This window comes from Dasypus novemcinctus, chromosome 15 (genome assembly GCF_030445035.2).
Source record: "Dasypus novemcinctus isolate mDasNov1 chromosome 15, mDasNov1.1.hap2, whole genome shotgun sequence".
Lineage (NCBI taxonomy): Eukaryota > Metazoa > Chordata > Mammalia > Cingulata > Dasypodidae > Dasypus > Dasypus novemcinctus.
This window is the reverse complement of record NC_080687.1, coordinates 57,256,819-57,272,165: the sequence shown is the minus strand read 5'-3', so window position 1 is coordinate 57,272,165 and position 15,347 is coordinate 57,256,819. Positions and strand designations below refer to the sequence as shown.

The 15,347-nt window shown below is 42.8% G+C and overlaps 1 protein-coding gene and 1 long non-coding RNA gene across 7 annotated transcripts in view; one reads left to right on the top strand and one right to left on the bottom strand.

Moving 5' to 3' along the window:
* Window positions 1-9,357: 9,357 nt before the first annotated feature.
* Window positions 9,358-14,737, bottom strand: SPRY2 (sprouty RTK signaling antagonist 2). Of its 4 annotated transcripts, none has more exons than XM_058276512.1 (2): window positions 14,247-14,737; window positions 9,358-11,140 (listed from the first exon to the last, which is right to left on the bottom strand). In XM_058276512.1, the coding sequence occupies exon 2, from the start codon at window positions 11,078-11,080 to the stop codon at window positions 10,139-10,141; it is 942 nt and encodes a 313-aa protein (XP_058132495.1). In that variant the 5' UTR covers window positions 11,081-11,140; window positions 14,247-14,737; the 3' UTR covers window positions 9,358-10,138. The 4 variants fall into 4 exon arrangements, with proteins under 4 accessions (XP_058132495.1, XP_004448826.1, XP_058132494.1 ...); XM_004448769.4 differs by having other exon boundaries at window positions 14,060-14,730; XM_058276511.1 differs by having other exon boundaries at window positions 13,621-14,523.
* The window catches only part of LOC139436530 (uncharacterized), a 72,777-nt gene continuing 69,638 nt past the window's right edge, over window positions 12,209-15,347 (top strand). For 2 of the 3 annotated variants that reach the window (XR_011645820.1, XR_011645819.1), the window contains exon 1: window positions 12,209-12,293. This is a non-coding gene — a long non-coding RNA (uncharacterized lncRNA). The remainder of the gene's footprint in view (window positions 12,294-15,347) is intronic. The other variant, XR_011645818.1, reaches the window with a different exon arrangement.

Here is a 15,347-nt window from a genome sequence, read left to right as displayed (position 1 = left end):
TGAAACTTTTCTATCATCCCAAACAGAAACTTTTTACCACTTAAACATTAATTCCCCATTCACCACCCTCACTTCTGCCCCTGGTAACCTGCATCCTAATTTCCAACTGTAAATTTGCATATTCTAACTAGTTCATATAACTTAGATCACACTCTGTTTGTCCTTTTGTGTCTGACTTATTTCACTCAACATGATGTCTTCATGTGGTATGTCCAAAAGTCTGGTTCTCTTCGCTGATGTTTTCTGATGTTTTATCTTCTTCTGTTGGTTGGAACATAAATTCCTGTTTTTCAGTTCGTTTGTTTGTCTTGTGATCTTTTGTTACACACTGTACATTTTAATATTTTAATATGTTAACTCTGGAGTTTAGTTCCTAAGCTGTCTGTTTCTTAAGTTTGTATCCAACTAGTGATATGACTGATTTCCCTGAATACTAGGAGCTAACAAAATAAACAAGTCAATGCAAAAAGCACCTCCCACAGTTCTTGTAAAATGGTTCTGTGTTGACTGGTGTCCTCCTTTAGAGCTTAAGCCCTTCTACCAAAGAACCTGATCAGCCCAAGGCAAAAGCTCAGGTCCTCCACGGTCTTTTCTGACGATGTGTCTTGTCCTGGGCATGTGCTAGTGACCTTAGGATTTCCCTGTTTACAGGGATCCAAATGCCTCCCTTCTCCCTATGAAATGATCTTTCTTTTTCCTGGATGCTCTGTTGTAAGTCTTAAAGCCAGTAATCTTTTGCTCCAAGCCATTGCAATTTGATTGTTTCTTACACTGATTCACCTGTCCATAAACTACTTCTGTGTTCAGGGGACATTCTGAGATGGTAGCCAGAGACAAGTCCTAGTTTACTCCTCAGGATGCTGTCAGATAGAATGGCATAGGCATATGTGGACACCGGTATGCACATTGGGGTTATTCTTTTTCCTCTGAAACATGGACTTGGGACCTGCACTGAAATCACAGGCCAACTCTATAACACACTGGGGAAGGTGGTGGGGGAGGTCCCAGCAAGAATACTGTAAGTTTTTCTTACCATTTCAAAGTTTTTTCTTGATTTGGCACTTGTCCAGTTACTGTAATTTTTAAAGTACTTTCCAGAGCTCTGAGTATGATGACTTTGCTAGTTTTTGCCAGTTTGTGGAGAACAGAAACCTGGAATGTCTAACACCACCATAGGTAGGAAAACAAAAAAAGGAGACAAAGCAGGAGGCCAAAAAAGGAGCACATAAGGCAAGGTCTAGGAAGGGACGCAGTTATGAAATTCACCTGTCCTCTCCCCTAGAGTTAGAATGCATCACGCTTCTGGCTTAGCAGTATGTACTGTCATTCAGAGAACCTCCAGTGACCAGAGTTTTAATTTGGGTTTTAATAATTAAGTATGCTTGAATCAATGCCCATGTGGTAGAAATTAATCTCCAGCCCTCCTCCCCACCCTGGAAGTCAGGCTGGTATTACCTGGCTCAAAGTCCCAACCCCCTTATTATATGGTTTGTCATTTTTGGTGTGGCCACTCCCCACCCTAAGGCTACTAGTGTGGCTAGCCCCACCCTGAGTCATTCTTTAGCATAAACTATCAGGTGTGGTCTGGGGCCCATTATGAAAAACAATTCCTTGTTTTGTTAGATTCAATAAAAAAGTAAAAGGGTAAGTTTTTAATTAAATCTTTTCAAGAATGGTTTATTGGGTTGATAGAATCAGGATGATTTGTTTTTCTTTATGCATTTATGTGTTCTCCAAATTTCCTATCATATTTATTTATGAATTTTATACTCAAGAGGGAAAAAAGATTATGCATATGATTTTTAATACCTGGGATAGGAAAAAACAGGAGAAGTCTGGGGGTGGAAGTGATTTGGAAAGAAAGATGAAAGGATAATTATATTAGAAAAGTTAAGTCACAAGGAGCTACAATTATTGAATAATGCTTTCTTCAGAGCTTCCTGACAGCCAAGGTAAAAAGAGAAATCTTTTATATTACCAGCTTTCCTCAGCACCTGCCATCGCATTTTAGGAAGTGTACAGATTACCCTGGCCTCTGCTTTCCTAGAGCAGCTTTATCATTTTCTGTTTGCTGTATTGAAGTTTGTGAGTGTAACAGAATCTTCTAATGGAAATTTCAACTGAGGAATATTCCAAAGTGAGGTAATAGGAGAAGATGTAAATATATTCAATGAAGGTGAGAAACCCCTCACTCACAACAAATTCTTGACAAGGGCAAGAATTAAAGGGATATTGGAAAAGAGAGCTGCTGGTGTGCTGTGAGTCACCCTCTCCCCTCACATGTATACTGCCTCAAGCCAGATGTAAAAGGCCTTGCTGGGACCACTTGGAGAGCTTGTTCAGTGATCCCTGCTATTTGGAGGATACCGTGGACTGGTGTCTGATACACACTTGAAAAATTGAAAGGGAGAGAAATCGATTATCTAGCTAATTTGTCCACCAGGAAAAAGGGGGCTATTTTGGGATCAGCCTGCGTGCCAAGAGTTGGTGGAAGAATGTTTCCAATGGACCGCGTGTGGGCCACGCTCAAGAGAGCTTTGTCTTACGTACTATCCAAGAAGCTCTCAAGAAGGCTGAACAGACAACAGGATGCCCAGGCACTGGGGAAGGAAAAAGCAACACCTTAAATACAAATGGATTCATTCTTAGAAAGGGAACTCACAAGTGAGGAAAATCCCAGAGAAGAGTACATACTAGTACACTGATGGCCATTCAGGAATAATTTTTTTCCGCAACCCAGGGGATATTTGGCAATATGTGGAGACATTTTTGATTGGCACACCTGGGGGTACAGGTGGTACTGAGCTCTTGTGGATAGAGGCCAGGGATACTGGTAAACAACCTATATAGGACAGCCCTCCACAGCCAAGAATCATCTTGACCCAAATGCCAATAGTACTGAGGTTGAGAAACCCTGCTCTAGAGAGAAACTGTGAAAGTGTTCACTACCAGAGCAAGATCCAGCTGCAAACACCTGCCAAGTGCACAGAAGCATGAAATGGTACCAGTCAAGTAAGAACTTCCCTCTTCCTCTCATTCCTCCCCCACTGTTCCATCCCTGGTGGACAGAGAAAAAGAAGAGAAAAAATAAAGTGCTCAGTGAGGAAGCTCCCTCTAGGTGCCCTCTATTTAACTCCTGTCTGCAGCTGTTCCATGCTGGGGAAGATGAGAATCATCAAGTTCAGTGTCTTCATATTACATGGAATTAAATTTTTAATTACTAAATTAAGGATATGTTTTGGACCATACAATGTGACTGTAGAACTTAAAACAACAACAATTTACTCATTTTCTAATTAAGATTGCAATAAAATCCACACACTGAAATTTGTTGCAATTTTCTAATTTTCTGTTGTGGAAGTCAGGACTTTTGCTCTGGAATGTTTCCCACAGTCTGGATTTCACTGATTGCATCCCTGTGGGTATCATTTATCATGTTCCTCTGGCCCTTATATTTCTTGGAAAATGGTAATTAGATCTAGAGACTTTAGAACTCTTTATTAACAATGCCAAAGAAGTTTTGGAGTTTTATTCAGGGGCAGGGGAAAAACTAACCCCAATGAAAGAAATTAAAGAGACAATGCAAAAAAAAACACAACAAAATTGCTTTGTGATTACATGCCACACATCCTGTTTATCCAACATAACAGTTAAAACATTTAATTTTAAATAAGGGCTCCCAGGATTAAAATAGTTGAAGACTCTAACAACTTTCTGCCAGGTATTCCTTTCTCAGTCTTGCCTCTTTTCAATCCACCCCACACACTTTGGTGGGACTGGTATCAAGTCCCTGCTTAAGAGATTCAAGCATCTTTCTCTCACCATCAAGATCATTAGTGGGAAGCAGATGTGGCTCAGGCGACTGGGCTCTTGCCTATCACATGGGAGGTCGCTGGTTCAGATCACAGTGCCTCCTAAAGAAGACAGTGGCTGGCGCAATGGACAGGTGCAGCAAGCTGACACCACAAGAGACAGAAGAAGAGGGAACATTACGAGAAGCACAACAAAGCAGGGGGCAAAGATTCCTAGTGCCTCCTAAAGAAGGCAGTGAGCTGACACGATTGGCAGGCATGGCAAGCTGATGTGGCAAGATGCGCAACAAGAGATGCCAGGAGGAAAAACAATGAGAGACACAACAAAGCAGGGAGCAGAGGTGGCTCAAGTGATTAGGTGCCTCCTTTCCACATCGGAGGTCCTGGGTTCGGCCCCCAGTGCCTCCTTAAAGAAAAACAAGGACGACAAACATTCACAGCAAGTATAAACAAGGGGGATGGGGGAAATAAATAAATCTAAAAAAAAAAAAAAAAGACTTACTGGTTGGCACAAAATCTTCCTGGTCTGACCCCTGCTGATCTTCCCAGGCTCATTGCCTCACAACACTCTTTTCTTCCCGCCTTATGCTAAGACCACACTTGGTACTGTTAACTTCCCTTTCTGCTCCATTGACTATTGCATGTTCTTTTTCTTCTACCTGGACAAGTTCCTTTTTCTTCCACACCCTGCTGTCTGTAGACTCCTATCCACTACCCCAATTTTGAAGAGTCATTCAAGTCCTTTTGCAGACATTACCTTTATTGGATTCTTTTCTTCTGACTTTTCACAGATAATTAGAATCAAACCAATGAGCTGGAAAAAAAGAATACTTTCAGTATTTCCAAAGTTTAAGTTTATAGTATTAACAAACATTTGGAACTAAATTGATCTATTTCCATCTTGATTGTGAAAGTCAGAATAGAGATGACTTAAAAAATGCAAATATTAATGCTCTGGCTGCTCATGGTCCCGGAGCCAGTTCCTTGGTAGAGTGAGGGTCAGATACAAACGTCTCCTGGGATGTCCTAGTAATTAGTCCTGCAAACAGCAGGAACTAAATTTATCCCAAAGCTCTGTATGTGCTATACTGCTCAGCACATGCTATGTTGCACATCACAAGGCTTTGCTATGTTCACATTGGCTATTTGATATGCACTTTATATGCTGTTCAAAATGTGAAAAGATGAGTCTTTCAAATGGAAATCTCAGGAGCAGTTTTTTCGGGCCAGCTGCCCTGCACCTGAGCCTACTTCAGAGCAGGAAAGCTGGGATTGCGACTGGGAAGGGCACACTAAGCCTGTTAAGAACCTGGGGCAATGAACGATGACACATATGATATTTACCAGAGTCCTGCATGACTGCAAGCTCTCTTGATGTAAGCCAATAAATTAGATATTATTTTGGGGTACAAAATCCAGTTTAGCTGCTGGAGATGTCTTGAGAGCCATGTGGGCTTGAGCAGACATTGTACTGTAGCACTGGAAGAATTACTCCAAAGCTCAACCACTTTCACACTATCACTTAATACATTTCATTTTTTTCACATCTTAACGATCCCTAATTTTATGCCTCACAATTTTTCATCCTTCTTTAGTTGCAGAAGCTAGCTAAAATTGCTGGTTAATAACAGAAGCAAATTCTAGCAAGAACAATAGAAGAGCCTTCCCAATTTATTTCTTATTTATATCTCTTAACAATGTATTTTTTTTTCCATCTGTAGTTCTTAAAAGAGAGGCTTTTAGCGAATCAAAAGTCTTAAAATTAAGAATAAACATAGCAAAATACAGCTGCCCAAATATTGTTGCCCAAAAACATTTCCAACATTTTATTTAGGATTTAAAATATGAACATGACTTGTTTTATTTAGTGAGCATTACTGATTTTGGTACATCTCTTTTAGCAGAAATTCTTGACTATTGAAATAGCTGCAAGCATTTCAAAGACATGGAGACCAAACTCCTTACTGAAAATGAATCAATGGTTTCCCCGAATTCTACATCTATTGCATCTTGCTTTTACCATACTTACAAATGACCTTCTTGCATTAGAATTGCTAACTCTTTCCTTTTGCCTTAGATCTAGTCCTATGATTTGTAAGCAAGACATTAAAAAATAAATGTTAAATAAAAATGCCAAATTGTTTTGGTGCTCAAATTCCATATCACAGGGCTTCTTGTATTAAGCCAAATTATACTTCTCTGTGTATTAGCAACTGTTTTGAGCAATAAACTCCTGTAAGGTTTGCTCAAGTCTTACGTGTCCCATCTAGTCAAGACAGAGGCCAAAGTGACAGGCTTCATTATAATCTCCTTTAATCGTTTATTTAAAAAAAAAAAAAAGTCATTTGCCAAAGTAACTGGCTTTTAAAATTTCTTTAGATCAAGCTGCAGTATTAATTAAAAAACGTGAAACATTTGCTAGCAAGCGTTTTGCTTTGGTTCTAAGTTAAACTAGTATTTTGTTTAGCTTTAGCCAGAGGTGTAGTATAATCAGTGGTATTCCCGTTTAATGGTTGTCTCTCATGATATAAAAAAAAAGCACAATAGCACCATTACTCCAATTCTTGTGAATATTCCCATCCAGAAAAGGAGTGGGGTGTGAGGACTGGCATCCAATAAAATCCAGTCAGTTTAGTCTGCTTGGCTTATCTTCCTGTGAATGGCCAAAGCAATAATTAGCTATTTCAGATGTATAGCTTCACTCTGATGATCAGCTGAGCCAAATCAGATAGGCCTTATTTTAAAATTATGCTCTGGTCCAAATGCAATGGGGAGTTAGGATATAGGGGAGAGAAGTGAGGCAATTGCCTAAATTTAAAGTAGAAATTGATGACTTTTACCTTACTAGATACTGGACGCCAAAGAACGGATACGGATGTAGCACTGATGGGGCTAGTTACTACTCGTTTTTCTTTACTAATTTAAAGATGATAAACTCATTTTTTTTTTAAGGAGGTACTGGGGATTGAAACCGGGACCTCATACATGAAAAGCAGATAGGCTTATTTTTGATCTACACAATTCAAACAGGTACACTTGGCCTTCTGCACATTTAGGAAGACAACCTCTGTCCTAGATGCTCAGAAGCTAACAAATTACATCAAACAAGCCAACTGCCTGTCGAATACCTCATAGCACAATGCAAAGAGCAAATTTATGTATTTGACATCACCAGTATCTTAACAAATATTCTGGAGTCATGTCCTCTAGTGTGTTGAAGGAAAAGTTACGCATATGAGATCCTGAGTTCAATTCCCGGATCCCTGGTTTCTCCTGAAAAAAACAAAAACAAAAACAAAACCACAAAACTTATGCAAAAAGTTTGGTTGAACTCCACTGGGTTTTGGCTACCTTCTTTCACAGGCAATCCCCAGGGCATGTTCCAACATGGCAGAAAGTTGGCAGGGCCTTAAAATCTCCTCAGAAAACAAAAATGAATGTCTTACGTAACAAAATCAAATTGACAGTCATTCTTAAAGGAATCTCAAATATTGATAATGCACATTTCTAAAATCAAAAGCCAAAAAGCAAAAATTATTGAAGTTCCCCTAAATGTTCAACAGTCTTTGATTGGCATGTCTGCTGTATTTGTTTTATCGCATACAAAATTGGCTACCGGATGGTGACCTCATTGTATTTACAATATGAATTTTCATGAATTTTAAATGGAAATTGAGAACTTGAGGTAGATTTTCTTCCATATCCCAGGTCTTTAGACATAAAACTTGCAAGTAACATTTTAAAAACTCATCTCTCTTCTTGAACACACTGAATGAAAAAGGTATTTTCCATCTGTTTAGATATAAACAATTTCCAAATCCCAAAGAACTCTACCAGTTTATAAACTCAACATGTAATAGGTTGGAAGCTCCTTGAGAAATCCAATTTTTCTATTTATCTTTACGCCAATTATTTTCATCAAGACTTATATACTCTTACATCAATCTTATTCTAACTTCAATTGGTTATCATTATGTTTTAATATTCACACTGGTGAATTATGATTCATATCAGATTTCAAACTGTATAATCACTCATGAAATAGTTAAAAAACTATTTCCTATGCCATACCATCAGGGATTCTGATTCAGTAACTTTGGAAGGGTTCTTAATCTACCTTTTAAAAAACACTCCAATTTTATCTGTTGTAATTTGTCTATAGAACGTACTTTGCAAAGTCCCTATGCAGTTAAAAAAAAGTCTCTCACAATTTCTATACCAAAGAAAATCTAAAATCTAGACAACTGCAGAGAATATGGCACCTGCCCTATTCTCTGCTATTCTAATTCCTCCTAGACCACGAGGGTTAAATTTAAGTATTAGAATCACAATATTTTGCATCCCAAAGTTGAAACTTAGAATAAGTAATTTCTGAATGAATTTAACTTTGTGGTTTTTTGAAGGAAATTCAGAGGAAACTGAAAGTCTTTATAGTCATACCTGAGTTTTGGAGGCTATATAGTTCCTTGAAAACTAATTAAAAATAAAACAAAACAGAGGACAACTTGTACTAAGACCTCTTGGCCTAAGAAAAGGAGCCTCAGAACAGGAAACAAGAGCTTAAACAATAATGACAGGTAAATCATTTCCTAGACTTCCGGTGATTCTTGGCAGCAAACGGTTTGCCTTTCAGAGAAACACACACACACCAGCCACAGATTAATCAAGTGACTTATTACAAATTAAAAACAACTAATATTTGTCAAGACGGGCTTGTAAAAGCTTGCAGTGTTTTGCTCCCAAAAGACAATAGTAAACACATTGAGTTTTTATCAGAGCATCCTAGGGTAAAATCTAACAATTTTATGGCTTTGATTGATGACAGGGCCCTAAATTGGCCTCCTTGGGCCTAAATTAAACATAGGATGAAACTTCATGATATCAAATACTGGTCAGATGAAAGTTATATATTATTTTTCATGTCTTTTTTAATATAAGGTATTTGGTATCAAAGTGAACTTACAGATCTAGAACAAAAAAGTTTGGAAAAAACAAAGCTATGATCAGCCAAGTCAAGAAAATGTATCTGCCTCAATCATAAGAATTGATTTGTGTATAATCAATGTCTAAAGCACAGAGGACATTCCAAACGTTTGTTGAACTAAACTTGTTTTTTTCTGGTCATGAATTATCCTCACGGCTTTCATTCTTAATGATGGAATACTATCTGCATAGAAAAAGTCTAAATGTTAATCTTTATGGTAGTCCCTGATTAAATCTGTGCTGAGGTTTTTTTTTTAAACCCTGCAAAACAAAGGCAAGAAAGCAAATTTGCAAAAACAAAGGCAAAAAAAGAAACATATAGAAAAAAATCAAATCAAAATAAACTCTCATGATTAATACAGATAAGTGAGTCAAATGTTATTTCTCAACTGCTAGAATTATCTCTGGAAACCAGCAAATCTCCACTTTACTTTAAAGTAGCAATCATAAAAGAAATCTGATAAATAAGCAAAACTGTATCATTAAAATGCTAGCCTTTATATAAAATGTGCTTTTTTTTCACTTCAAGAAACAAAGGTAAAATAAGACAAAACAGCTCAGATTAATTTCAAACGTTAATATATTTTCTATTTTATATTGAACATATGCATCTGTAACCCCTCATTTGCAGCAACTATCACATCCTCATAAAAGGGGCAAAATTTGTAAGATGCCTCTTAAAATAAATATTCTTTTTTTATAAAATAATAAAACTTCAAATAAATATTCTTTACACTAAACAATATGTTGAAAAAATTAGAAAATAAAGGTTGAATTTTACTGTAACTGTACAATATACATGAAGTCCAAAGGGAAATCAGAGTCTTACAATAAAGGCTTTCTGTAAGGCAAAATACAATCTAAAAACATACTGATTGATTCACATTCTTTCGAATGTACAACATATTAGTATAATATTTTGTGACTGTGCCATGTAGTATGGCACAACGTGTTTTTCACAGTTGCAAATATTATTGTATATACAAAAATATAGCACATTATCTCTGGAGAAAAGAATGGAAAAAAAGTCAATTGCTAATTTACAAATTTTGCAAGTACTATTCACAAACAAAACTTGCCTAGGAGTGTCTGAGTTGCTTTAGCTTATGCAATATGCGGGTCACCAAGTTCCATATCTCATATTTTGAGCTCCGCAGTTCTAACAAGCCTATCAGTTAAAATGGCACACAGACAAAAAAAAGCATCTCACTGCAAGCAGCAAAGAATATCCCAACCCTCTATTACAGTGCCAAGATTATAACTGTTTAGTTGGTTGCATATGTGTTAAAAAAAAAAAAAAAGGGAACAATCCTTTATTACTGTAATATTCCTGATTAATGATGCTATGTTGGTTTTTCAAAGTTCCTGGGTGGGACAGTGGGAACTTTGCAGCAAACTGTGTTTGAGTTTTTACAACGGCATCCAGGCCTGTTAACCCGGTCATAACACCCCTGGCACAATTTAAGGCAACCCTTGGCTGGAAGATAACACCATAAACAAGGCAAAAAGAGGGACATGACACCCATGGCTGACCATCGTGTACAACAGTGAGACTGGCTGCAAGAACATGGGTTGTCAGCACAGTTGTCCTCATCATCATTAGAACAGTGATAGAAGAGACCTTTCACACAGCACACACAAGTCCCATAGTCAATCACGTTCTGGGCTGAGCAAAGGCACTGCTTGTCGCAGATCCAGTCTGACGGCAGAGGCCTCGGGTAGGTGCACTCCTTACACTTGCACTTGCCACAGTCCTCACACCTGTAGGCATGCAGGCCTAAATCTTCCTTGCTCAGCGGCTTAAGCTCACCTGGCTTGAGCTCAGATTTGGGCTGCACCCGGATTATTCCATCAGCAACTGGCACCGAAGAGAAGGATGACCCCAACAGTCTCTGTTCAGAGGAACTGCTGCTGGTACTTGTCCTTGCACTGCTCCGAGACCCTGAGCTGACTGTGCTGATGGACCTGGACAGAGGGGCTCGCACAGAAGAATGGACCTGGGAGGGCTGGAGCCTGGGAGGCTGGCGGTGCTCGGGCAGGTGGAGTCTCTCATGTTTGTGCTGTGTGGAGGGACGAAGGGCAGGCTTGAGCCCAGGTCTTGGGACCACGGTAGGTCCCTCCGTGTACTCATTGGTATTGCGGATGGCTCTGATCTGATCCAGAGACAACACGTGCACTTGCTGGGTGAGGGCATCCCTGGGGTCGGGCTCCCCACGCTGCCTGCCACTGTCACGGGGTGTCTGCAGCAAGGGCTGTGACCCGCCACTCTGAGCTCTGGCCTCCATCGGGTCTTGGAAGTGTGGTCACTCCAGCAGGCTTAGAACACATCTGAACTCCTGGGGAAACTAAGAGGAAAGAGATCGGTTTACACTCTAGGATACTCCCCACTCGCCACCCATCTGAACTGACTCTTTGCTTCCCACTTACCCTTGAGAAACAAGATTTAAAATGAAGTGGGGGTGGGGAAGTATTAGTATAGCCATAAGATCAATAGATGCACCAAACAGTAAAACGTATTGCTGGGTACTGACAATTCTTTAATCCCATGATGTGCAGCGACACAATGCCGATCTTTGTTTCAATCACATAAATAACTCCTTATTCAAATGAACATAAATTGCCAAGTTCAGATCTGATGTAAAAATTGCAAGAAATTAATGTTGGAATTTCAATACAACATTGCTACCAACGTTTTAAAAAGTTGAATACCTTTTCAAAATTTGAAATAGGTTGAAATTTGTAGTGGTCATATTTGTCTTAAATATCTAGAAATGCAGTCTTTGATTTCTAGGCTTTACTTTAAATTCTGCTTTTACATCAAATACCTTGGACTATGATTTATTCAGTATTCTAAGGTTTTTTCAACCTCTGTAGGATGAATATGACACATAAACAAGTAAATATTTAACCTCAAGTAAGAAAAATCTTACATAAATCATGCCATTATCTAGTAACTATAAAGCAGCACAAAGTTATAGAATTAAAAACAAGTCAATTTAAATCCCATTGGGTGCCAGAAACACATTAAGTCAAACTTAAACAATAACCCACAAGACAAGAACTTATTTTCAACTCTCCAACTACGTGAGAATATTTTACAGCCTGACAGCATAGGGAGAAAAACTTAAAATCTGTAGCTAAATGATTACTCTTCTCCCGGTTTTAGAAATTAATTATGTCAAAATCGTAACTGATTTGCCCATTTCCAAAAACGTTTATAGTTGGGAACATTAACAAAGTGATTAAAAAAGACGTGTCACATCTGAATGCATTCTGAAAAGAGTCATTTAAACTGCAATCCCTCTAAGTTTCAAAACTATCACCCCCTTTTCCAAGTCTACATGAAAAGCAACAGTAAAATGAGCAAAAACGGACCATTACCCAACCTCCGCTTAGAAAGGAAAGAGCCACAGGGATCAAAGCAGGTGACACACTCCTCCCAATTCGGAATAAGGCAAAGCTGGAAACCGGATCTCCTCGCCTCCAACAGAAAAGCAGGTAAGACAACGTAGTTCACTGCTTTCTCTCGGCTTATCTGCTCTATCTGCGCCCCAACACGGTCCCCAGCAGGTGGGACCCAGGCGGAACCCCGGGGGACTTTTTCGGGGCGGAATGACACTCCCCAGACACCAGCTGCCCCCCCTCCCCCTGCGCAAGTTCCAGAGATCGACAGGCGAGCGGGGGGGCGAGAGCATCTCGGAAGGGGACTTCTCACAAAACGCAGGAGAACACATGCCCCGTCCCCCTACCCCCGCTTAAATCAACCCTCAGTTCAGGTAACTGGCGTCCAGCCGCCAACGAGAGCCACTCCACCCCCAGGTGGAGGCCATTCAGCTCACAGCAGGGTGTTTTGCAAAGGCCCTCGAACGCAGGGCAGAAGTTTCCAGCACCGCTGCAGAGAGGAAGAGAGCCTTGGCTCTGATAACACAGTTCAGACACCAAGGTTTAACCCACGCACACAGCGACTCCACTAAACACTGACCGAAGCTGGCACTGCCAGCAATCTGAACACGCTTATCCCCTTCTGGTCTAGAGAAAAAAATTCTTATGAGAGGGCACTTTTCAAGGCCCCGCAGCACATGACTGACGTGCAGTATCCAGATCTTTGGGCTGAAAACTTTCGGGGGCAGATTTGCTTGCAGCGGAAAGCAGCATCTTAAAAAAAAATAATTGTTTCTTAAATAACGTGTCTTCTGCCGCGCTCTGGCTGCCTTCTTCGTATCCCCACTGCCCTCCACCAACCACTCTGCGGTCCCTAAGTCTCCCCCAGCTTTTAAAGGGCTCTGAAACTCCCACTAAGAACAGTGTGTGAGCAGACTACGATTGGGGGCGGGGGGCGAAGACTTCAGCACTAGGGTGGGGCAAACCGACACAGAAACCGCTTTGTAAAAACACAAGATTCCGAAATTAAAAAATAGTAACAACAAGAAAGTAGATCAGTCTTCAAAGGAAATTGAAAATAGCCTCTATTGTGACCTATTTTCCGATAATGGAAAACGATCTCTACCACTTGATGACTTTCTTCCTGTGTTGGGTCAGCCCAACCTTCCAAAAATAAAAAGGGTGACCCAGGCTGACCACGAAGAACGGAAAAGAGAATGCTGCACTTCCGAACCGCAGAGACCCGGCGCCGGGTAGGGCGACGGTCCCCCACTGGCCCCGGGATCGTCTCCATCCACACCACGCAGAGGCGGGGGCTCTCTCCACCCATGCTCCCAGCCCCTTTCCCACACGCCCGGTCTCGTGGACCCCGTAAGGCGAGCAACCCGCGCGCTCTCGGCCCGGCCAGCGACTCTGCCTCGGCACAACCTCGTTCAGGACTTGCCTTCCCCAGAAAGAAGGAACAGGTTATAAATCCGGGCGCCTGCAACTGCGACCTGGAAAACAGCGTTGCCCTTCTCTCCCGCTTTCAGCGTTGAATTCGCGGCCCTCGCAGAGCTGGGAACAGAATCCTGGCAAGCCGTCCGCCGCCCCAACCCCCAGAGCGCGGGCGCGCGGGGTCGCCAGGTTGGGGAGGGCGCGGGGACACAGCGCGGGACACGCACCGCAGACCCCCACCGAAGCAGTTCGTGCCCGGAGCAAGACAGATTCGCGAGCAGCCACCCCGGATCCCCGGGAGGCAGGGGGTGGATGGGATTTAGGGGATTAGAGAAAGGGAGACCCGAGAATTAATGAACCCCACTCCCGGTCTCGCAGCACCTACTCCATGTTGCCTCCTACGCGCCGGCTACGGCGACAGAGGGGAAGAGTCAAACCCGCCTCACCGTGATCGCGGCTTTGCACCAACCCCTGTCCCTTGGATTCTCTTCTTCCTGCGATGTGCAATTAAATCCAGCCCGATGCAAACTAACCCCCCTTCTTTCCAAACCGCTTCTGTCCAAGTTCAGAGCAATAGGCGGGAGGGAAAAAGAAATGAAAATCCGGAGCCAAGTTGCCCGCCAGTGAACACACCGGGGTTCGAGCTGGAGGCGACTCCCCTCTTCCACCGGAGCGCACGCGGAGTATTTCCTCTTTTTCTCAATGAATAGGAGGCCGAAGCGCCCGCGGCGAGTCCTTTTCCGTGGCTGATGAGCAAACGAGAAAAGAAAACGGCCCTACAGAGAACCTAGAGCCAACTCGCCCAGGCGTGCGGCCCCGGCAGCGTCGGAGCTGAGGCAACGCGGGGACGCGGGGGCGCGGGCCGGGCGGGCGCGGGGGCCTGGGCGCTGCGCGCTCCGCCGGCCCCTCTCCTCCGCTCGCGCTCCGGCGCGCAGCTCTTGGCCGTGCAGACTGGGCGTTGCGGAGGCGCGGCCGCGAGGCCGAGGTGGGGGCGGTGGGGGCGGAGGAGGAGGAGGTAAAGGAGGAGGAGGGTCTGGGGCCCGGCCGGGGGGGCTCGCCGCTGGCCTGCGCCCTCGCCTTTCCGGAGGAGGCAGGGAGCTCTGCGGCGGCCGCGGCAGCAGTAAATGGCGTCATGTGGATCCGAGGCGGAACAGAGCAGTTGTTGTCCCAGAGGATATATCGCATCCGGTCCCAGCTCATTGGCTCCGCGGGGCTACATTCACTCACACTCCAGCGCCCGCCAGCGCTCCGAGCCGCAGGAGGCATTCAAAAGGGCAACCGCGCCGCCCCGCGCGTCCCCAGGACGGTCCTGCCGCCCGGGCGTCGTCACGCGGGACGCCCGCGGGGCTCGGCTGGCCACGGCGGGGTCAGTTTATCTAGTTGCCAGGAAATACTCACTTTAAGGTTTTCCCAGAGGCCATGAGGACGAGCCATAGGCTTGTTCTGGTTTACGGAACTTTCTCCTCGCAGCTAGGAAAGGGAACTGAACATTTAAAACGAATCCCGACTTGCAATGTTAGCGTTAAAAACAAGTTGCAGATTTTGCAGGTTTTAAGACTTTTTCCGGAATCAATTTCAAGACCACCTCTCTCCTTTTCGGTTCTCCCCCGCGAGGAGGCGACCGGCGGAGAAGGGGGAGGGGAGCGGGAAGTGAGGTGGGAGGGCTATTGGTTTATTCTTTGTCTCCTGGATTAACCCGATTATACACCAGGCACCAGCACAAACCGCCTCCCC